At 40.7% G+C, this 22,500-nt stretch overlaps 2 protein-coding genes across 10 annotated transcripts in view; one reads left to right on the forward strand and one right to left on the reverse strand.

Moving 5' to 3' along the window:
- Nucleotides 1-10,471, forward strand: part of edar (ectodysplasin A receptor) — an 18,709-nt gene extending 8,238 nt beyond the window's left edge. The window contains exons 2-12 of the mRNA XM_056754629.1: nt 884-959; nt 2,076-2,198; nt 3,900-4,081; nt 4,404-4,489; nt 6,003-6,086; nt 6,667-6,792; nt 6,896-6,970; nt 7,158-7,230; nt 7,749-7,950; nt 8,199-8,259; nt 8,530-10,471. Coding sequence (XP_056610607.1) covers nt 909-959; nt 2,076-2,198; nt 3,900-4,081; nt 4,404-4,489; nt 6,003-6,086; nt 6,667-6,792; nt 6,896-6,970; nt 7,158-7,230; nt 7,749-7,950; nt 8,199-8,259; nt 8,530-8,873 — 1,407 coding nt within the window. The 5' untranslated portion in view covers nt 884-908 and the 3' untranslated portion in view covers nt 8,874-10,471. The remainder of the gene's footprint in view (nt 1-883; nt 960-2,075; nt 2,199-3,899; nt 4,082-4,403; nt 4,490-6,002; nt 6,087-6,666; nt 6,793-6,895; nt 6,971-7,157; nt 7,231-7,748; nt 7,951-8,198; nt 8,260-8,529) is intronic.
- A 2,828-nt stretch (nt 10,472-13,299) lies between these two features.
- Nucleotides 13,300-22,500, reverse strand: part of LOC130427921 (coiled-coil domain-containing protein 138-like) — a 17,431-nt gene continuing 8,230 nt past the window's right edge. For 5 of the 9 annotated variants that reach the window (XM_056755675.1, XM_056755674.1, XM_056755671.1 and 2 more), the window contains exons 11-15: nt 22,107-22,223; nt 20,865-21,027; nt 16,570-16,746; nt 13,968-14,106; nt 13,300-13,755 (exon numbers count right to left, since the gene is read on the reverse strand). In XM_056755675.1, the coding sequence (XP_056611653.1) occupies nt 13,614-13,755; nt 13,968-14,106; nt 16,570-16,746; nt 20,865-21,027; nt 22,107-22,223 (738 nt within the window). In that variant the 3' untranslated portion in view covers nt 13,300-13,613. Of the gene's footprint in view, nt 13,756-13,966; nt 15,767-16,569; nt 16,747-20,864; nt 21,028-22,106; nt 22,224-22,500 lie in introns of those variants that run through there. The other 4 variants (XR_008907372.1, XR_008907373.1, XM_056755673.1 and 1 more) reach the window with 4 other exon arrangements.

Here is a 22,500-nt window from a genome sequence, read left to right on the forward strand (position 1 = left end):
ATATATGATTTTTCAGCTATAATATATCGGAATACATTTTATTATCGGCAGATACCGATATGGCCGATAATTTATCATTCATCCCTAGTTTAATTCAAGGCTAAACCTTGAATGTTCAATTCTATAACAAATTAGCTTGAAGAACAATTTGTTTTGTTTGAGAATTGATAATGTTTTGGAAATAAATCTGTTAAACTTTTCATTCATCTGTAAACTTTTATTCAAAATTACTGTGATACTATTGTACTGTGTATTCTGCAGGTAGCTTCATTATTTTGTGGAACATTGAGGTGTAAAGTCAAGTTTAAGTTAAAATATTCAAATATCATTTATCGTTATAAACTCATAAAGACTTCATGAGCAGGTGTATGAATGGTGATGTGGGGTTCGTTTTTCAGTACTTCTGCTCATTAGAACAGAGAGAGAGACAGACAGACAATATTATATGAGGTCAAAGGTCAAGCAGTTTCACGCATGCACGCACACATTCACTCGCCGGCTTTGACACATGTGTGCAGACATACAGTCTAGAAATGTGTTGCTGTAAGGTATAAAGCTCTGCATGACATGCAGTCACACACGCTCGCTCACACACACACACACACACACACACGCACACACACACACACACACACATGTTGGCATGTTTTATGGGGACATTCCATAGACACAATGGTTTTTTACTGTATAAATTATATATCATATTGCATACCCCTAAAGCTAACAATCACACAACACTTTCTGCTCTTTTACATTTTCACAAAAGTTAATTCTTTATGATTTATTAGCTTGTTTCCTCATAGGGACCAAAAAAACAAGTTGACCAGGCACACACAGACACACACACACACACACTCTGACACATCTCTTTCTCTCTTCACAGACCTCTTCAGCTGGAAGACACAAACATGAGGCAGAAAGCAGAACAAACACAATCGTGTGTTGTGTGTCTTTTGCTGGTGAGTCTCAGTATGTTTCTGTCAGGTGATGAATTCACATGTCATGATAAATGCAGAGAAAGATCAGCTGCCTGAAAATAATCCAGAATAAAGCTGCATAAACCAACAGGATGAAGATGATGATGAACTACAAAGACGTCTTTATATGTGTGTCAATCTGTCGTTCTCCTTCATGTCTGAAACACACAATCTATCTGGCTCTTTTCCCAGAAGGTAATTTCTCAGCGCAGTCCCTTAATGATAGGCTTTTAATTCCCTTTCCCAACAGCCAAGAGACATTAAAGAGACGTTAGGATCGACCGAGACCAGATCACCTTAATCCCACATTAACCCTGGAAAAAATCTACAAATAACATTCAATTCAGCCTTTGTTAGAAAACCACAGAAGTTTGTGTCCAAAAGTACAGCTCACAGATGCCTGTCCGCTCAGACCATGACTTCACTAGATGAGATAGAGGACGTGTCTAAAGATACGCTCAACTTCTTTATTTCAAATAGAATCTTATGATGAGGAATTAATGGACATTTGACAAAGAATTGATTCATTTTCATCAGCCATCATCAAACATCACACACAGGATTGTGGGATATGATCATCTAAAGACAGAATAGCAAAAGAGACAACTGAACCCCACAAATCAAATACAGAACTCACATTCTTCCAAACTAACATTTGGTTTATTGGCTGAAGTCAGAGAATGTCAAGCTGTTTGTTATTTGTGTGTTTTGGTTTTATCACCCGCAGAGTTTCTAAACACACATACACACACACACACACACACACAGAGAGAGAGAGAGTATAACTCAACACACAGAGAAACAAATGATTGAAGTCATGTGAGATTCATTACATCAGTCAAACACTACTAGTGAGGGAGGAGTCATCAGATTTGTGGGCGGAGCCGGATGTTCATTGGCTGTAACTGAATGATATGGTTTGTGGTTAAATGTTTACAGCAGCATGTTTTTCTGCATTTCATTCTTAGACACAACACGCATTCAGTCACAAAGTCACAGAGAAGTCAATTCATCATTTACAGCACACACACACAAACACACTCTGCTAAAGAATAACACACACATACATTATGACCGGTTGTTTTTGTGTGTTTACAGTTGTCCAGTGTGTGCGTTGTGAGGGCCGAGTACTCAAACTGTGGAGAGAATGAATTTTACAATCACACAAGCAACAGTTGTCGTCCCTGCCCACAGTGTCAACCTGGACAAGAGCCATACATGGTAACACACAACACTCTCACAAACCACAACGCACACACACAAACACACGCATACACATGCCACACACACACACACACAACACAACACGCACACCAAACATACACACGTGCCACACACACACACACATACCAAACACAAACACGCACGGACATGCCACATACAACATGCACACAACAAGCAAACCACACACACATACAACACACACACACACATGCTGCAAACATCACACACAACATGCCGCACACTCACACACCATGCACACGCCACACACAACACGGGCATACACAAATATCAATCTTCACACACCTCACAGTGACCACGTCTGTCACGGACATAAGAGCATCATGACAAAAAAGATTAAGTTTCACGGACACAATGAGATTCGACATGAAGGTTTTTAGCTGCACTGTTGTAGGTTAAAGGTTTGTGGACCACCCATACAGTAACACACACACACACACACAGACGTGTTCACTCATCTCCTCCAGTGGTGCGAATGTTGAATATTCACTGCAGATAAAACACACAATCCAGTGTGTCCACACGCCTTCAAGGAATTACCATCAAAAAACATTTAGTGAAGAATTCAGGTGTGTAGTTGGGATGAATTTGAAGACTTTCAGCAGAATATTCTGATTACAGATATAAGTGTAGAATGCTTTTGTGTAATGATAAGTTACAGATTGTTTGGAGCGGCACTGAGCATGAAGCTTGACATTAAAACTGCATTAAAGAACTCTGCAGATTTCTGCTTTGGTGAAACCTGTAATTGAAGTGATGAAGGTCTTTAAGTTAACCTGCGCAGGTGAAGCACGTGTGACATGTTTTTTTAGTCACATGAAAGGGAAGTGAAGATCCCAGAGGCAGCGGTTATCATGAAGAGATTATAAATCAAACATCAAAGCTCTTCATGTGAGCCGCAGGACACGCAGCAGATCTGACATGTGAAGCTTTTCACTCCAATACAAATCAATCTTTCACTTCCGTTCTTCTTTATATCATTCAGGTTAAAGGTCCATAGAAACACAACGGCAGAAACCAACAGAGTTGAATTTGTGAAAGAGCTCAGTGCATTCAGATCATCACACGCACGCACACGCACGCACGCACACACACACACACACTCACTACAAAACCATTTCAAGAGAAAGTGAAGCATTTCAAAACATTGAATTCCTCTTTAATTTAATACTGCTGCATACACTCACACACAACATGATCTTCATCAAATGAGACTCAAGACTTTCTATAAAAATTTTAAAGATCTTCTAAAGATTGAGAGTGAGAGAGAAGTCAGTGTGTGTATGTGTGCGCATACATTTGTGTGTGCGCGCGTGTTTGTGTCTGCATGTGTGTGTGCGTGTTTTCTAAAAGCAATAAATGATGGAGTTGGTGCATTACTGAGTTTATCAGGACGTAAGAGCACTCTTTAAGCACAGTAAAATGATTTGAGAAGTGTCATGAATGTGGCTGATGATATGAAGTATTAATGTGAAGCAGAAGATGAATGTGGCCGGAGGAAAGACTCACTCAATCGCACACAGAGCTGTGACATCCAGCTCTGACATGATGTGATTCAAACCAACTGGATTTAAATCAACTGAAACGAAGACACATCAGAGCCGTCTCAGTGTGTAACAGTGTGTGTGTTGTTGTGAAGTGTTTGTGTGATGGTTATGGTGTTGTGTGTGTTGTTTTCAGAACTGTGGTTATGGTGTAAAGGATGACGACTATTCCTGCATCCCGTGTCCTGCGGGGAAATTCTCAAAAGGAAAATATGAGATCTGCCGTCGACACAAAGACTGTGATTCTCTGTACCGAGCCACAGTGTTAACAGTAGGGACTCATGAGAGCGACGCCGAGTGTGGACCCTGTTTACTGGGGTAAAACACACAAACACACACAAGAGTGAAGTAAGCGTGAAGGTCTGTTGAACATCAATATTAATCCTCCTCACTTTCTGGAGTGTTTAATAACCTCTTCAGCAGACCTCTCAGGACACAGACGGTGTCACTTCAACACAATATCTGTGAGATGATAGCAGAAATCAATCTGTTTCTTAGATTTGTCATGTTTAATGCTCTTATGATTTATTGTGATTAGTCCGTTCCACGTCTGGTTGTTTCTAGTTTTGTCTTTCCTCATGATCTGTTTGTATCCGTTTATACGTAACTTCAGTTGTAATGTTTGATTTGGTATTTGCAGGTATTACATACTGGAGAACAGACCACGCAACATCTACGGCATGGTGTGTCACTCGTGTCAGAACGCTCCGAAGAACGTCAAAGAGTGTAAGAACGTCTCCAGGGGTTTTTTCTCCTCTCTTCTCACTTCAGCGTTGTGTGTTTTCTCTTTTCTGTCGGGCATAAACACACATTTAGGGTCAATGTTTCATGTTTGTTTTGCTGCAGAGAGACCACACGCACAACACAACACAGCTCAGAGTTTCTGTCATGAGATCAATCTACGGTCATGAGTAGAGACATGGCTGGAGTCTTCAGCATGTGTTTGTGGGGGATGAAGGATTTTTTGTAAGCGTGTGTTTGTTAGATTGTTCAGAACATCAGCGAGCGTCACATGACACTGAACATAGAGTGCAGAAAACCATTTCCATCTCAATCAGAAGATTTAAGAACACTTCATGTTCTAAGACCTTTCACAGAAGTCACAGCGGACATCTTGTTTTCACCATAAATAATGATGTCTGCTTTTCATTTGGCTTTTATTTAGGATAAATGTCACTGTTTGTCAAACAGACAATGAAGTGATTCAATCCAGCGATGACTGGTGGAGAAAGAGCAACGCTCCTCGTCGTTGTGTTGTACATCATTAAAAAATACATTAATGTGTGGTGTGTGTTAGAACAGAATAACACAACAGTACAGTGGGTCTTCCTGACAAACAAACTGATTTCAGTAAACTGAGCGAGCAAGCTCTCATTGTTGTAGATTTCTGAACAGTCTTCCTGTCCTCCATTGTTTGGACAAGCGTGTCACGTGTGACTGGTGGATTCAGTGAAGCAGATGTTTGTGTCAATGAAGTCTTTCTCTTCACGGCACGCCTGCACCGGTCGGGTGTTCAAAGCTTCTTTAATTATTTCTTTGCTTTGCGGTGACAGAAACGAAGCTGGTGGGGATTTAAGTTAATTAAGAGAAAAAACCTTCAGTTCTTCTGGAGGTCAGGATGTTAAAGTATGTGGAGCGAGACGTGTTGGAACGCGTGAGATGATGCTGGCCTGAAGCGTGGGCTGCGTCTAATAATGAGGAGAATAAAAAGATGATTAACGTGCTCCTGCTTGCATTCACAACAGCAGAAAAACATCTTCTCCTCATCTGCTCTCGTCCCGCGTCCAGCGCTTCAACATGACAGGACCTCCCAGACGTTGACATGTGATTCTAATAAGATCTCTCGCGGCGTTCACTCATTGATTCAATGATCTTCAGACGCTCTGGGGATTCACAAAGAACATTCAGCATCAAATGAATTCTGTCTGTACAGCGGCAGCTTTTCATCAGATTAATAAAGACTTCTAATGATGGAGGACGTCAAAGATTCATTTCTGTGACAAACAGCTAACCAGAGAAGATGGAAGCGTTCCAGACAAACCAAACACTGTTTCAAGTTTTAAAACACCTTCAAGGCCCTGAGGTGGCCGATACTTCATGTTTAATGATTATAAATGTCACGAGAGACTCTTGAATGAAATCATGTCTGTTATATTCTAATATTCTCTTCAGTGATGTGATCATCAGTGACTTGTGTTGTGTTTTAAATGTTAACGGTCACATGTTTGTTGTGTTCCAGGCATGAGATCCACACCCGTGTCATCTGGTCGTGTTCCCAGCGTGTCATCCAGCAGCACCACCATTCTCCCACATCCAGAGAAAGGCAAGTGCATGCTGGGAAACCATACTGACTCTAGATTCAAGATTCAAAGGAGCTTTATTGGCATGATAAAAGAAAATTACTTTTTAGATTAAATATAAACATGCAGAAATACAGATTAAGATCAAAAATAAAATAGAATAAAATTAAAAGTCTATAAGTAAAAATCTATATATATATACATCTCAATATAAACAGAAAAAGAGTTTTAATTAAAGTTCTCAATGAGGGTGATAGTGTCAGTTTGTGTGTGTTGTCCTGTCAGTGTTGTGTTGTGTTGTGCTGCTTGTTCTTTGGTCGTGGCAGGACTTGACATATCTTGCAGCAGGTTTGAGCTTCTTGACTTTTCTCCCAGTATGTATGAGATCTTGTCCTTTTGTTGAAACTGGTCAAAGTCTTTGTGTAAGTTTGTAAACTGGGGGAAGAATGTTTCTCTGATGTGTGTGTAGTTGGGACAGGAGAGGAGAAAGTGCAGCTCTGTTTCCACTTGATTGTGTGTGACTCTAAACAACAGTCTGGAGTCACATGAGTGATGTCGTCTTGTCAGAACTTAAACACATCTCTCTCTCTCTCTCTCTTCCAGATCCAACAGGGCAAGGTCACCTAGCAACAGCTCTCATTATTGCCATGTCAACCATCTTTATCATGGCCATCGCCATAGTGATGATCATCATGTTTTACATCGTAAAAGCTAAGCCCAATGGACAAGGTCAGAATGAAAGCAAACGTCTCTTGAAACACAAGAGAAACACACACACACATCAATCCCATGATTCCTGCAGCAGTTCAGCTGGCGTGTGTTTGTTTTACAGCATGCTGTTCTGGACAAATCATCAAGACCACAGAAAGTCAAACAAACAAACAGGAGGAGAAGAAAGAGATTCAAGGTGAGCAGATGCAGACGTGATGAGAAGAGCAGACGAGACGGAGCTTTATTCTTCTGTTAATGAACATCTCTCTTGATGGAAGAAAGTGAATTCTGGAAGATTCTGTCTTGTGTTCTGATGATCACACTTGATATAAAACTGAGTAATGATGAATAAACACGACCGATTCATTCTTTTGGGATTTCAGAAACTGTCGTGATCTTTGCAGAGAAGGACGAATATGACAAGCTCAAGTCATCACCTCCAAAACCTGCAAAAAGGCGAGACCGCACACACACACATGCAAACACGTGCGCACACGCCACACACACGCGCAGGAACACACACGTACGCACATATGGAGAGAGAGACACACACACATGTGTGTACACACAGAGGTTTTCTGTCCATCAGTAAAGCACAAGTTTGAGCAGCAGAAAGTATTTCAGTGGATTGTGTTTGTATGACAGATGAACACACATCCCATCTGAAGCTTCACTTCACTTCTACATACACAATGAGTGTATCAGAGCTGATTTGATTGAGTCTGGAGGGCAGACGGTGTGGTGAACAGACTCATGCCAGATGATGTGATCATGTCATCCAATGCCAAAGCTGCTCTGGTGTTGAGTGTCTGAGAAACAATGAAGTCCTGTGAGCGTCTCTGTCAGCAGATAGAACAACACACCAGTCATCAGCCTCACGTCCTTCTGTTCTGTGTGCGGGACTTCCTCTTTATCTGACCAATAGAGACACACTTCAGGTCGACTCAAGGATGTTGTGATCTGTTGTTTTGCAGTGAAAACGACGCTTCATCAGAGAACGAGCAGCTGTTGAGTCGCAGCATTGACAGCGATGAAGAAGCAGCTCAAGACAAACAGACGGCAGCTGATCTGTGTCTGATGTCACTGGTGCATCTGACCCGAGAGAAGACATCTTCAACAAACAACACACACAACAACAACACAATAACAAACAACAACAACAACAGAGCCACAGGGGTGAGACATCACGTCATGCCACGCTTGAAATGTGTATGTGTGTGTGCATAAAGCAGTGTTTAGTCTGATTGTGTGTGTGTCCCTGTGTGTGTATTTGTGTGTGTGTGCATCTGTAAAGCAGTTTTTAGTCTGAATCAGTGATTTAGTGTGTGTGTGTGTGTGTGTGTGTGTTTTTGTGTGTGTGCATCTGTAAAGCAGTTTTTAGTCTGAATCAGTGATTTAGTGTGTGTGTGTGTGTGTGTTTGCAGATTCACAGCAGAAGGAAGAAAATCTTGGACTTGTACACAAAAGCCTGCAGTGTTGCAGAAGGTGAGGGCTAACTTTACGACATAATGACATCATAAAAATGTCAAGACTGAAACACAGACACTTAGAGTACTACTGTACTTTATTAAAGCTGCAATGAGTAAGAGCGCCTGCTCATGTAATAAACATCACCTCTGACCTGCACACACACAGTTGAGTATCTCACATCAGTAATGTCAGAACAGAGATGAATCCCGCTGAAGCCGGGTGGTTGATTCACTCTCAGAACATGAACCGTGTTGATCTGATTGGCTGTCACGTTGACATCTGCAGGTCTGAGTCCCACCGAGCTTCCGTTCGACTGTCTGGAGCGCACCAGCCGCATGCTCAGCTCTACATACAGCACAGATAAAGCCGTGGTGAAGACCTGGAGACATCTGGCAGAGAGTTTTGGACTGAAGCGAGATGAGATTGGAGGAATGAGTGATGGGATGCAGCTCTTTGACAGAGTCAGTACGGCGGGTTACAGCATCCCAGACCTGCTGACGCGTTTGGTTCAGATCGAGAGACTGGACGTCGTCGAGGTTCTCTGCTTTGATATTCTGGGCGGACCCGAGAGCGGCGTCCCTCCGTCCAGCCATCATCACACTTTATCTTCTCGCTGCGCCAGTGTCTGATGCATTCTGATGTGCGGCGACGTGAAGAAGCTCTGTGTGTTATTCCTTCATCATGACACCTCGTCCCATCAGCACAGACTGAAGAATACGACTGAGACAGGACAGAAGTGAGCTGAATGATCCACCCGAGGAGCACAAACTACATCGTCTCTTTGACTTCTGAGCTTTGTCATGTGTACATACAGATGATGTGTCGCCGTCTGGGTTCTCTAGTTTTGTTGTGTTATAAACATTTAGCTCAGGATTGTGTGATGAACTGTGTCTATTACATGTGTGCATATTTTATTAACAGATAGAATATGAACTTGTCTCCACAGGTTTAATGAAACACTTCTCAGATGACACACAGACCTTTGAGAAAGCGTTTGTGCGGCCAGCCGCTGGTTTATATCACACACCTCCTGTGATGTTCAGAATTTCATTAACTAATAATCCAGATGTAAAGTGACACAGACGTTGTGTATAAAGTGCATGTGAATAGAACCGAATGATGATGTGAATGTGAGTGACGCGGCATGTCATGTGACTTCATGTTAATGATGGGATAGGTCTACTCCCCTCAAGACGTTCCAAACCTAATCTGTTGAACACAAGGGAAGATATTTGGAAGAATGTAAGCAACTGACATTTCTTGGACATGGTGACTATCATAGTAGGAAAATGTAAATGATAGTCAAAGGTGCCCCGGAACGTTTTGCTTTTCTCAATTCTTCAAAACATCTCATTTTATGTTTAACAGAACAAACAGAAAGATCTTACTACTTTCTACGACGGTAGTCAATAATGTTCAAGGAATATCAGTTGCTAACATTCTTCCAAATATCATTTGCTGTGTTCATCAGAACAAAGAAATGTGTACAGATGTTAGGGTCAGTAAATGATGACAGTATTCATAAGAACTCTTTGTCATGATCTGTCTTATGTTCCACTGGAGACAGATGATCAGGAGCTGGTCTCCACACAACATCACAACATCTTTAACTTTCTGCTATGATTAAAGTGCGTCACACTGCAGGAATATAAATCATTACAACTGAGAACAGACACACACACACACACACACACACACACAGCCAGTATAAAGAAACACAAGTGTATATATAACTTATTCTTGTACATATACACCATGCATAAAAGTATCAATGAAATAAAGTGAAACCGTCTCTTGTTATTGTGTTTGTGTACATGAACTTATTCAAACATAACTCATGCGTTTGACGTCACACTGATATAATAATAATCCTCTGACTGTCTGAATCACATGACATCACGTCTCAAACGCTGTTCCATCTACAGTCATATTTATTTCCTCACCAAAGCAAAAGATACACACACACACATTAGAAGAGTTTTGTTTCAGGGTTAGGGCATCTGATGTTTGGTGTTCATTCATACTGTAAGCTGCTGCTCTCTCAGATGATCCATCACTGAAAATCACCGCATTGCATTATGGGATGTGTCAATAATGGCTTTATGGAGGACAAGATATTCAAACTGGACTTCAGGAAGATCTCCATCAAGCACTCAAAACAAAGTGATGTTCTGCTCTTCACTTCACCAGAAAGACAATGAAAACCAGACCAGCAAACACTTCTCAAACCTCACACATCTTTAAAACTCATCTCAACACAAAGGACTACAACCACACAAAATATTCAAACAACATCAAGAAACTCTCTTCTGGACGATGTGTCTCAATGCAAACATAACATTAGAATACAACAGCATGTTCTTAAAATACCATGTTTTCATCATGTACTATAGTATTCGGTCATGAGTGACATACTGACGCTTTACATGAACTGATGTCTGAATAAAACATCAAATGAGAAAATAGCTTTCTCTGGTTTGATCCCAGGGAATGCACATACTTCCAAAACACATGTATAGTACAATGTAATGAAAGTGACTTTGGATAAAAGCATCTGTCAAATGCAGTGATATAAATGTACTTACTCATCTGCTCGGTCTCCTCAAAACAACTGAATCTTCATCACATGATGAGGACATTTACACTCTTGAACCCATCAGTAATGATGAAGTAAACACACCTGTTCTGAGGTCATGTGACAACCGTGTCATGTTTTCAATCTGAAGGGATCACATACTACTGATAAAAGACACGAAGGCAGAATTCAGTGTTTTGTGAGTTATAAACGCTCTTATCTTCACAAGTTCAGTATGAATGTGTGGAATTCTGCAGATTTCAGTTTGAGACTGACACCCGTCACGAAACATCAAAAACACACTCGACCCTTAGTGACATGGTGCGTTATAGAGCTCGCACAACCGCTGAGAGAGAGAGAGAGAGAGAGAGAGAGAGATTTAGCCAGACTAAACCAAATGATGAAAAGACAAAAAGAGAAATATCTCAAACACTGGACAGAAGCAACAGCTCAGCAAAGTAAAGTGGAATGCTATCTGTCACTAAAGAGAGAATATAAAGTGTCAGAATACCTCACAAGCGTATCAGACCCTAAACTAAGAAAAGTGTTGAGCATGTACAGACTCAGTGATCACCAGCTCACTGTAGAGACGGGCAGACACAGACACACATGGACACCGAGAGAAGAGCGACTGTGTCCACACTGCACACACAATCAAGTGGAAACAGAGCTGCACTTTCTCCTCTCCTGTCCCAACTACACACACATCAGAGAAACATTCTTCCCCCAGTTTACAAACTTACACAAAGACTTTGACCAGTTTCAACAAAAGGACAAGATCTCATACATACTAGGAGAAAAGTCAAGAAGCTCAAACCTGCTGCAAGACATGTCAAGTCCTGCCACGACCAAAGAACAACCAGCACAACACAACACAACACTGACAGAACAACACACACAAACTGACACTATCACCCTTATTGAGAACTTTAATTAAAACTCTTTTTCTGTTTATATTGAGATGTATATATATATAGATTTTTACTTATAGACTTTTAATTTATTTAATTTAATCTTATTTTTGATCTTAATCTGTATTTCTGCATGTTTATATTTAATCTTGTGCTTTGGCAATGTAAATTTTCTTTTATCATGCCAATAAAGCTCCTTTGAATCTTGAATCTTGAGACAGGAGAGAAGAGAGACAGGAGAGAGAGAGAGAGACAGGAGAGAAGAGAGACAGGAGAGAGAGAGAGGAAAGACACAGAGAGTGAGAGACAGGAGAGAGACACAGAGAGAGAGAGACAGGAGAGAGATACACAGAGAGAGAGAGAGAGACAGGAGAGAGAGAGACAGGAGAGAGAGAGACAGGAGAGAGAGAGACAGGAGAGAAGAGAGACAGGAGAGAAGAGAGACAGGAGAGAGAGAGAGAGACAGGAGAGAGAGAGACAGGAGAGAGAGAGGAAAGACACAGAGAGAGAGAGACAGGAGAGAGACACAGAGAGAGAGAGAGACAGGAGAGAGATACAGAGAGAGAGAGAGAGACAGGAGAGAGAGAGACAGGAGAGAGAGAGAGAGAGAGAGAGACAGGAGAGAGAGAGAGAGAGAGACAGGAGAGAGAGAGAGAGAGAGACAGGAGAGAGAGAGAGAGACAGGAGAGAGATACAGAGAGAGAGAGAGAGACAGGAGAGAGAGAGACAGGAGAGAGAGAGAGAGAGACAGGAGAGAGAGAGACAGGAGAGAGAGAGAGAGAGAGAGACAGGAGAGAGAGAGAGAGAGAGACAGGAGAGAGAGAGAGAGAGAGACAGGAGAGAGAGAGAGAGAGAGAGAGAAACTTTGACCAGTTTCAACAAAAGGACAAGATCTCATACATACTGGGAGAAAAGTCAAGAAGCTCAAACCTGGCTGCAAGATATGTCAAGTCCTGCCACGACCAAAGAACAACCAGCACAACACAACACAACACAACACTGACAGGACAACACACACAAACTGACACTGTCACCCTCATTGAGAACTTTAATTAAAACTCTTTTTCTGTTTATATTGAGATGTATATATATATAGATTTTTACTTATAGACCTTTAATTTTATTCTATCTTATTTTTGATCTTAATCTGTATTTCTGCATGTTTATATTTAATCTTGTGCTTTGGCAATGTAAATTTTCTTTTATCATGCCAATAAAGCTCCTTTGAATCTTGAATCTTGAGAGAGAGAGAGAGAGAGAGAGAGAGAGAGAGAGAGGTTTTCTTCATTAGGTTTGCTGTGATTAGGACCAGAGATGTTGTGTTGAGTCCATTTGGATGAAGCATCAGTGTGTTGAGAGCTGGAAGTGATTCAGAGCGGACAAACATTCATCATCACGCTGTTAAACAATGTGACAGCACAGATCTGCTTCAGTCCACAAACTGTGAAAGAACTTAAAAAAAAAAAAAACTGAAAAGAACACTTCAAACAAATCAGAACCAATTTCAACTGGTCTTCACTATGAAAATTAATATTAACAGATTCAAATCAAGAAAAAAACAAGTTTAATTGAATTGAATAAAATGACATTTATTAAAGAAGTCATGTCAAGAATAAAGTATCAAATTTATTATTTCATTTCTTCCCATATTACTTAGAGGAACAGTTCACCCCAAAATTTCACTATCTACACACCATCTGTTCTTATTTCTCCATGGAACACAAACATTATGTTGAGCAGAAAATGGCCAGAGAGTCTGACAAAAACACTCCATATGAGCTGTGAGACACATTCAGATCAGCTGTATGACGTTATTCTCTGTGTCCTCAGACAATCTGCTAGAGACACCAGCGTCCCTTCAGTGTGAGCGTGTTAGGAGCGTGTTAGGAGCGTGTGAGCATGCCCAGGTTAAGCAGAATAGAGCTCAGGTTGATGTTGAGGAAGGTTCGAGTCGGGTCAGTCGTGCGATGCATCTCTTGCAGTAATAAATGTAATGAAAAGGCTTCGAAGAGACGCTTGTTTTTCCTGCAATGAAACACACGAACACACATGATGTGCTTTTGTTCATCTGGTCAATGATACACGGTCTGCAGCTCAAACTCCACAGAGATGAAACACACGGCGGTCCAGATGCACATGCTCTCAATGACGTCACAAACCTGTCTGTCAGCACACATCAAACACTCCACAAGAAGGACGACGTGATGAAGACTGTGAGGTCAGCGAGACACACTCACCGAATACTGGAGAGCTTCTGCAGGACGACACACATCTTTTCAAACAACGCCGGATCCAAACGAGGATTACGCAGAACCAGCGAGACACAGCGGAAGAATTCTTCATTACTGCACTCGTCCAGAAAAGCAGACACAAGTCCTGAAAAACACAAGAAATAAAATAACACTTCTGCCCACTGACAGACACCAAATCAATCACACATGAAACGCACAACATCTGATATTTCTCCAACACATCAAGAGCGAACAAACTCTATATGTTTTGCTTATGTCTCACGTGTGTCTCAGATATTCCTCCTGAGAAAAGAACATCACAAATGTCTGTTTCAGAAACTGAGCTCAGATTCGTCTCGTCAAAAGTCAATATTAGTGAAGATCTCAATATCAACTCAAACATGTCTCATCACATGACCAGATGACCATCTAGATGATTTCACCTCCACAATCTACATTCATTTACACCTCTGATGATGCGCTCACTCATTCTCTTTTCATTTCAAACTGTGTTCTTCCGAGCAGAGAAAAACTAGGGATGCACCGATGTGTACATTTTGGCCGATAATGTTGATCATTCTTTAACACACGAAGCCGATAACCGATACATGGCCGATATACAGTTTCTAAATATTAATATAAAATTGAAAAAGACTGAAACAAAATGCAAAAAGTGGACAACTGCTTTTATTTGAAAACATTGAGTGAAGGAAACGAGGTCACCATCAGAATATCATGTTCCAAACCTACTTTACACTAGTTAACCATTCGTTCACCTTCAAACTTTATTAAATAAACAAATGATAGATGTTCTTCCAGAGCAACCCAGAGAAGAGTTCTTAACATCCACATGTCTAACACATCTCCAGACAGACATCAGTCTGATTCAAACAATATGATTTTGTTCCTATAATTGACACATTCATAAATAATGAATTATGTTTTGCTCATATCAGTAAGTGATGTTGATGATAGACAGTACTGAACTGTATTTAAACTGTGAGCAGCTGAAGAACTTTAACCAGAGGAAACGATTTATTGGCTATAATATATCGACCTAAATTGTATTATCTGCCGATACTGATAACATAATAAATGACAATTTATATCGATATTGCTGATAATTTTTCGTGCATCCCTAAGAGAAAGATCTGAGCAATACCATTGTCCTCAGGAAGCATGATCTGAATGTTTCCTGGCATCATATGACCTCATCTGCAGTTCTTCTGTGATTTCTCAATGTTTGGAACGGCTCAATGTTGATGCTGTAAAGTTTCTCTCACTGAACAATCCTGCTTTTCATCTGCTTCACGTCAGTGTGAAGAACCACCCGTGAGATCTCAACAATCGCTTCATTCATGAGTACAGCTTGTATTCTGAAGTTATTCATCTAAAAGAAATCATATTACGATTCTAAATGAATAAATGAATGCAGTCATCATATAGCTTCAGTTCAGCGAGAGACGCGCCATCATGATGCATCTATAGAAAACAAACAAACAAGTCTTTTGTGAGTATTTTGAGTATGTTTTCCACAGATGTGCCCGGTGTCTGTGATAGTGTTCTGGGTTGAGGTGAACAGCACATCTGTTATCTTTGACCTACACAGGCTGAAGAACTTCAAAAGAAGTCTGCTGGACTCGAACACGTGGAGCGCATTAAACACAGGTCGAGTGTGATGTGACCTTCAGGCGTGACTTCACCCTCACCTTCACGCCTTCCCATGATGCTTCTCCTGTAAAAATGTCTTTAATTGGCAGAGCAGCTGGAGTCTGAGCGTGTGGCACTGCGTCTGTTCAGTGTCACTGCAGAAGAAAAGAAAAGTGCATTCCTGTCCCGTCTCGTAAAGCGGCCGATTCACGTCTAATGACATGCTGCTCATACGCTTTATAGAGAAGAGGTGACAGGTCAAACACCAGCGATCTGAAGACACTTTCTGACATGAAAAAAGATGCTGATGATGCTTATATGTTTATTAAACAAACACAGAAGTGTGACCTCAGGCAAGGATTTAATCCACACGTTTATGTTTACTCTACATAAATCGTATGTGTGTTGGGTGAGTTACTCGAAACATGTAATTAATCCCTAGTTACTAATGACATATTCAATAGTGTAATTACATTACTGTACAAATGACTCTCTCCAAAAAGTGTTTAATGACTTATTACTAATGACTTCTACATCCTACATCAACCTTGATTAGTTCAGTGATTCAAGGATAGACATGAAACGACTTATTTAATTCATTCAAATAAATAATATAAAACTACATACAGTATTATTATTAATTACAAATGTGAGAATTATACATAAAAAGCAAAGATTATAATGTTAGATTTTAAATTTTGATGTCAATTCCACTATTGCACACACATATATTACACACAGTATTTAGTTGAATTACATCAGAAGTAACTGTAATTAAAAAGTAATTAAAATTACAGTAACTGATTACTTAGTGTTGGGTTTAACTAGTTACTTTTTTGTGTTCCCGGGATCAAACCCATAACCTTTACACGTATGTAGCAAACATAGTGTTGACATTCAGCATTCATCCTCACACAAACATGAATGATTCTGCAATGTTGTGAAAGTTTTTTCTCACGTGTCTGTGTGCTCATCTGAAGGAGGATTTCCACCGACAGGGTCAGAGGTCGAGGGCTTCCACCTCTCAACAGAGTCAACAGAGCCGAGAGAGCGTGATACTGTAGAAACAACTGCTGACCTTCATCTGTCCTCACATCACACCTCAACACGTCCAGAGCCTGAGCCAAGACATCCACTAGAGACAAACATCACACCTGCTTTCAAATTCATTCATTTACATTTAGTCATTTGGCAGACGCTTTTATCCAAAGTTACTTACATTTCTTTATCCTATACATTTTAAATAGGTATTTGCAATCCCCTGGGATCGAACCCACAACCTTGCGTTATTAACACAATGCTCTTACCACTGAGCTACAGGAAAGGTTAGTGGTAGCTCATTCATCACAGTCAAATGACGCCGTCGGCATTAACAATGAAAACAAGATTACATTTTAACATTCAACATTTTGTAAGATTTTAGTATTGTGTTGAGTGATCAGTCGATCTGAAAATATTATCCAGCTTCACAAATGAAAGAAAACAAAGAGTTTAAAGTGTACGTAACATGACATCATGAAAATGACGTTTCAGTCAGTCTGTTATGTTGCCGTGTTTGAAAGTAAGCTGTTTGCCAAGTTGTAAGTCCGAAGGTAAATAAATAACGAAGTTATTTGCTTGTAAAAATGGGAGTCGACTCTGAATCACACAAACGAGTCGTGGACGCATATCTACGTCACTATACATAAACGTGTTGCTGAGACTGCCGGGAAAACGTATGTCTCCTCCCACAAACACTGTCACTCGTTCGTGATGCGTGTGTATCATGTTTAGAGTCTGTGTTCTACGGTGTGAAACTAAGCCCGTCTTATTTCAGCTACATAAGCAAGAACATCTGAGGGAAAAATGATTACAATTCAATTTTCAAAGAATACCGAAGGAGTATAACACAAGGGTTGTACTGTGTGCGCGTCATTTCACAGATGATTGCTTTGATAATCTTGGCGCGTTCAGTGCAGGATATGTGAAACGACTATACTTGAGAGAGGGGCAATACCAACTCTATTTGGACCTGTTTGCTCCACCGAGTCCCAACCTGTAACTGTGACTTTTGATATTCGTTTGAAATTTAAGAAATATTTCGTACCTTATGTCTGTGTTTAGCTAATGCATATAATGCTAACATTAGCATGCAGCGTTATTTCTGGTGTGTTACAGTTTGTTCATCTTGCTATTAACTCGGCTGATTTAATTGTTCAATCCATGAATTCTCAAAGTATTTGTTTTAAGAACTAATTCGAGTATTATCTGTATTGTAATAACATCTGAAGATACGAACACGGTACACATTGATAAGCAAAACACAACATGCATGTTGTCACACTGAGAGTTTTTATGACAAGAGTTGTCACTTGACACTGGCAAACATCCTGCTCCAGTCGTGGTGGAGTTTGTTGTGGATTAGCGTCTTCTTCCTCGTCAGACTCGGGCTCAAACTGGTACGGTAAAATCGCCGCCATCTATAGCTACACATATAATATACATGACATCCAACCACATGTAAACCGTAATCCCGTAATGATGGTAGTGGCGTTCCATTTGCGACAAATGATGAACGCGTTTGACCAATCACAACAGACTACACCATCTGACCAATCACATGACACAAGGTTACCGGGTAGGAGGGGCCTAGACGGGTGAATCGCGGATTGAATCATTTGAGAGTCAGTCAAGAAGTAAGGTACGGATAACTGCATATAATTACGAGATTAAAGTGTTTTTACACATTGTATTTAGATAAACTTGTTGTTGGACACTCGATTAACCAAAGTAGGGCCTAAAAAAACATATGTTACCTACTCTTTAAAGAGTACATAACATGAGATTATGTGAATGACAGTTCATAAGTGTGTAATGTTGGCGTGTTTGAAAGTAAGCAGTCTTCTAAATTGTAAATCTGAAGGTGAATCAACAACAAAGTTCAAAGAGCTTTGAGTCCGATTCGCCAAACACCGCAGATTAATGTCACAATATATAGTCTCAGCCTATGTTTTGCTAGGACTGCCCACCAAAACTTCACTAGACCATATGACCAATCAAATCAGACTAGACCATCTGACCAATCACATCAGACTAGACCATCGGACCAATCACATCAGACTAGACCATCTGACCAATCACATCAGATTAGAACATCTGACCAATCACATCAGATTAGAACATCTGACCAATCACATCAGACTAGACCATCGGACCAATCACATCAGACTAGACCATCGGACCAATCACATCAGACTAGACCATCGGACCAATCAAATAAGACTAGACCATCTGACCAATCACATCAGACTAGACCATCTGACCAATCACATCAGACTAGACCATCTGACCAATCACATCAGACTAGACCATCGGATCAATCACATCAGACTAGACCATCTGAACAATCACATCAGACTAGACCATCTGAACAATCACATCAGACTAGACCATCTGACCAATCACATCAGACTAGACCATCTGAACAATCACATCAGACTAGACCATCTGAACAATCACATCAGACTAGACCATCTGACCAATCACATCAGACTAGACCATCTGAACAATCACATCAGACTAGACCATCGGACCAATCACATCAGACTAGACCATCTGAACAATCACATCAGACTAGACCATCTGAACAATCAAATCAGACTAGACCATCTGAACAATCACATCAGACTAGACCATCTGACCAATCAAATCAGACTAGACCATCTGAACAATCACATCAGACTAGACCATCGGACCAATCACATCAGACTAGACCATCGGACCAATCACATCAGACTAGACCATCGGACCAATCAAATAAGACTAGACCATCTGACCAATCACATCAGACTAGACCATCTGACCAATCACATCAGACTAGACCATCTGAACAATCACATCAGACTAGACCATCTGACCAATCACATCAGACTAGACCATCTGAACAATCACATCAGACTAGACCATCTGAACAATCACATCAGACTAGACCATCTGACCAATCACATCAGACTAGACCATCGGACCAATCACATCAGACTAGACCATCTGACCAATCACATCAGACTACGGACCAATCACATCAGACTAGACCATCTGACCAATCACATCAGACTAGACCATCTGACCAATCAGATCAGACTAGACCATCGGACCAATCACATCAGACTAGACCATCTGAACAATCACATCAGACTAGACCATCTGACCAATCACATCAGACTAGACCATCGGACCAATCACATCAGACTAGACCATCTGACCAATCACATCAGACTACGGACCAATCACATCAGACTAGACCATCTGACCAATCACATCAGACTAGACTAGTGGAAAGGATGTGATTAGACAGATGAATCACAGAACGAATCATTTAAGAGTCAATCAAGTAGTAAGGTAAGAATAATTGTATATAATCACTTATCTCAGAGAAGAGTCCGCTGAAATAAAGCTCACTGATGAGAAAAGCTGATAATGGCTTACGATGGTCAAACGACTGTAAAGAATCATTCAACACATATAAACACATTCAACAGGCTTTCTTCAACATTTCTCTCACAGCTAGATATAATGGTGATTTAAAATGACCAGATGTCATGAGCACAGAATCCAATGAAACCCATGATTTATTATCTGACTTTAAGCAAAGTCCGTTAAGGAAGTCGTGTCACTCGGCGGCCATGTTTGCACTCATGAGCGCGTCCACAGTCATATCTACTTGAATGGGGAAGGCAGATTAGTTTAAATCGCTGGCAAAAATCACAATTAAACAGCCTGATATGAACTCTTCATAACTTGGGTTTGCTAAGCTTCAATTGCGCTAAAAATCCCCTTTTCCCAGATCGCTTCATCTACTGTGCACGGCACGCGCAGGAAGTATTAGTCATAAAAGACAAAAAGCATCAATGATATTTTGTGAGTACATGTATAAAAAATAGGGGATTTTGGGTATTCTGCATGTTAAACTTCATAAAGAAAATTTATTTAAAAGCGAAACACTGCTTTTTAAAAACTTTGTAACATTGTGTAATCAAACACACTGAACCCCATTGACTTCCATTGTATGAACACAAAACCACTGAGACATTTCTCAAAATATCTTCTTTTGTGGTCCACTTAAGAAAGAGATGACAGAGGTTTTGTTTCATGGGTGAAGTGTAACTGAGTCAATAGCGCCACCTGCTGCTGAAACACAGACATCCTGAACATGTTAAACACACCGTGACATACAGTAGTGTGTGTGTGTGTGTGTGTGTGTGTGGTTCTCTTTACCTTGACTGATGCTTCTGATGATGATGAGGCTGCTCAGGAAGCGAGTGTGTGGACACGAGCTCTTAAACAGAGGACACACCCGAGAGCTGCTGCGGCGCTCTTTACCCGCTGCACGAGACACCGCCTCACCCAATCTCCTCAATGTGGAGGTGAGAGGAGCGTGCTGGAGGAAACACAATCATCATCACACACCATTCACTGACATCTCTCTCTCTCTTCATGTGTGCAGTGGCTGATCACACGCACTTTCAACTAATGACAAACACCAACATCATACAGCAACACTACAACACCAAGATCTCAGTGTGTGTGTGACTCTGTGTTGTGTATGTACCTGTGTGTGTTGTGTACCGGTGCGTGCGTGAGTGCGCATTGTTGTGGCGAATCGGCCCTCCATCACAGAAAGAAATCTCAGAGACAAGGGTTCCAGGCGCCAAGAGTTTAAACTTTATTTGCCCGGGCAAGCAAAGTGGGATATTCAGAGTTCATCTGAAGTGATCCAACGAATACATATCTGACTCCATCATTTCTAAATTGTTTTCAAGTTGTTATCACAGTTTAAACCAATCATGTGTGCATGACATCGTTTTCTTCCAATCAGGTTTCATATGACATCACTTTTTCATTAGCCCGTCCCTCTGCACTCATAGTTCCGGCCTACCATATTAGTATTTAATCGTAGCGTGAGCCTCTCAAAAACAAGTGCCCCTTTATCTTGACACTTTTCCGGGGGTTTCGGACGTTACATGATTTACACTTGTTTTTATTAAAAATGAGCTCATTGATAGCGATAATGAACTACCCAGTGTCCTTTTTTGTATGCGATTTAATTAATCTTCTCTACAAAAGTGTGTGGGGAGTTCTTCTTAGTGTTAAAAGATATTTGGTGTGTGTGCAGATGTTCAAGTGTTCAGACTCTTGTTAAAATAAGCTCACTGTTTAGAGATACCAGCGTCCTTGACTCTGTGCGACAAACCAAACTTCCTTATTAAAACTTATTTGTAGTGAGTGTGCAGTTAAGATAAGATGCTTGTTGTTCATGCAGGTGTTCAAGAGCTCAAACTTTACACGAGGCCCAATACTGTTTCATAAGAATACATGAAACCTATAACTAACTAAATGTATCATTTTATGTAAGAAAACTTAATACTATAATAGAAAAACCACCATAGCATGTGTTTCTGTGTTGTGTACGGTTGTTTTGTGCACCTATGAGTGTGTATGTGTTGTGTGTGTGTGTACCTGTGAGCTGTGTTGTAGTTGTGACAGACAGCAGTAAACGCAGCGCAGCAGAGATAACTGAAGAGACGACTCCATCACTGACATCTGATGCAGAAAATCCACCAGCAGCGGCAGAACCTGATTACAACAACATGATCAACACCCAGACTCCTCTGAGCCGACACACTGTCAGCTCTTTGTGTTACAACTGCTCCATACTGAAGAACAATGTGAAGAATAATGTGTGATGTCATCCTTCTTTAGGTTTCTTTATGACTGAAACCCATTTGTGATGTTGGTATAATGTCCTAGTTTACATAAGCTGCTCATTTTCAGATGGTCACCTAAACACAGACGTTCTTCACTTGTTGACTGAACTCATTTAGTATATTTTGGGCTGTAAAGCTGCAGGAAA

The sequence above is a fragment of the Triplophysa dalaica genome, chromosome 8 (genome assembly GCF_015846415.1).
Source record: "Triplophysa dalaica isolate WHDGS20190420 chromosome 8, ASM1584641v1, whole genome shotgun sequence".
Taxonomy (NCBI): Eukaryota; Metazoa; Chordata; class Actinopteri; order Cypriniformes; family Nemacheilidae; genus Triplophysa; species Triplophysa dalaica.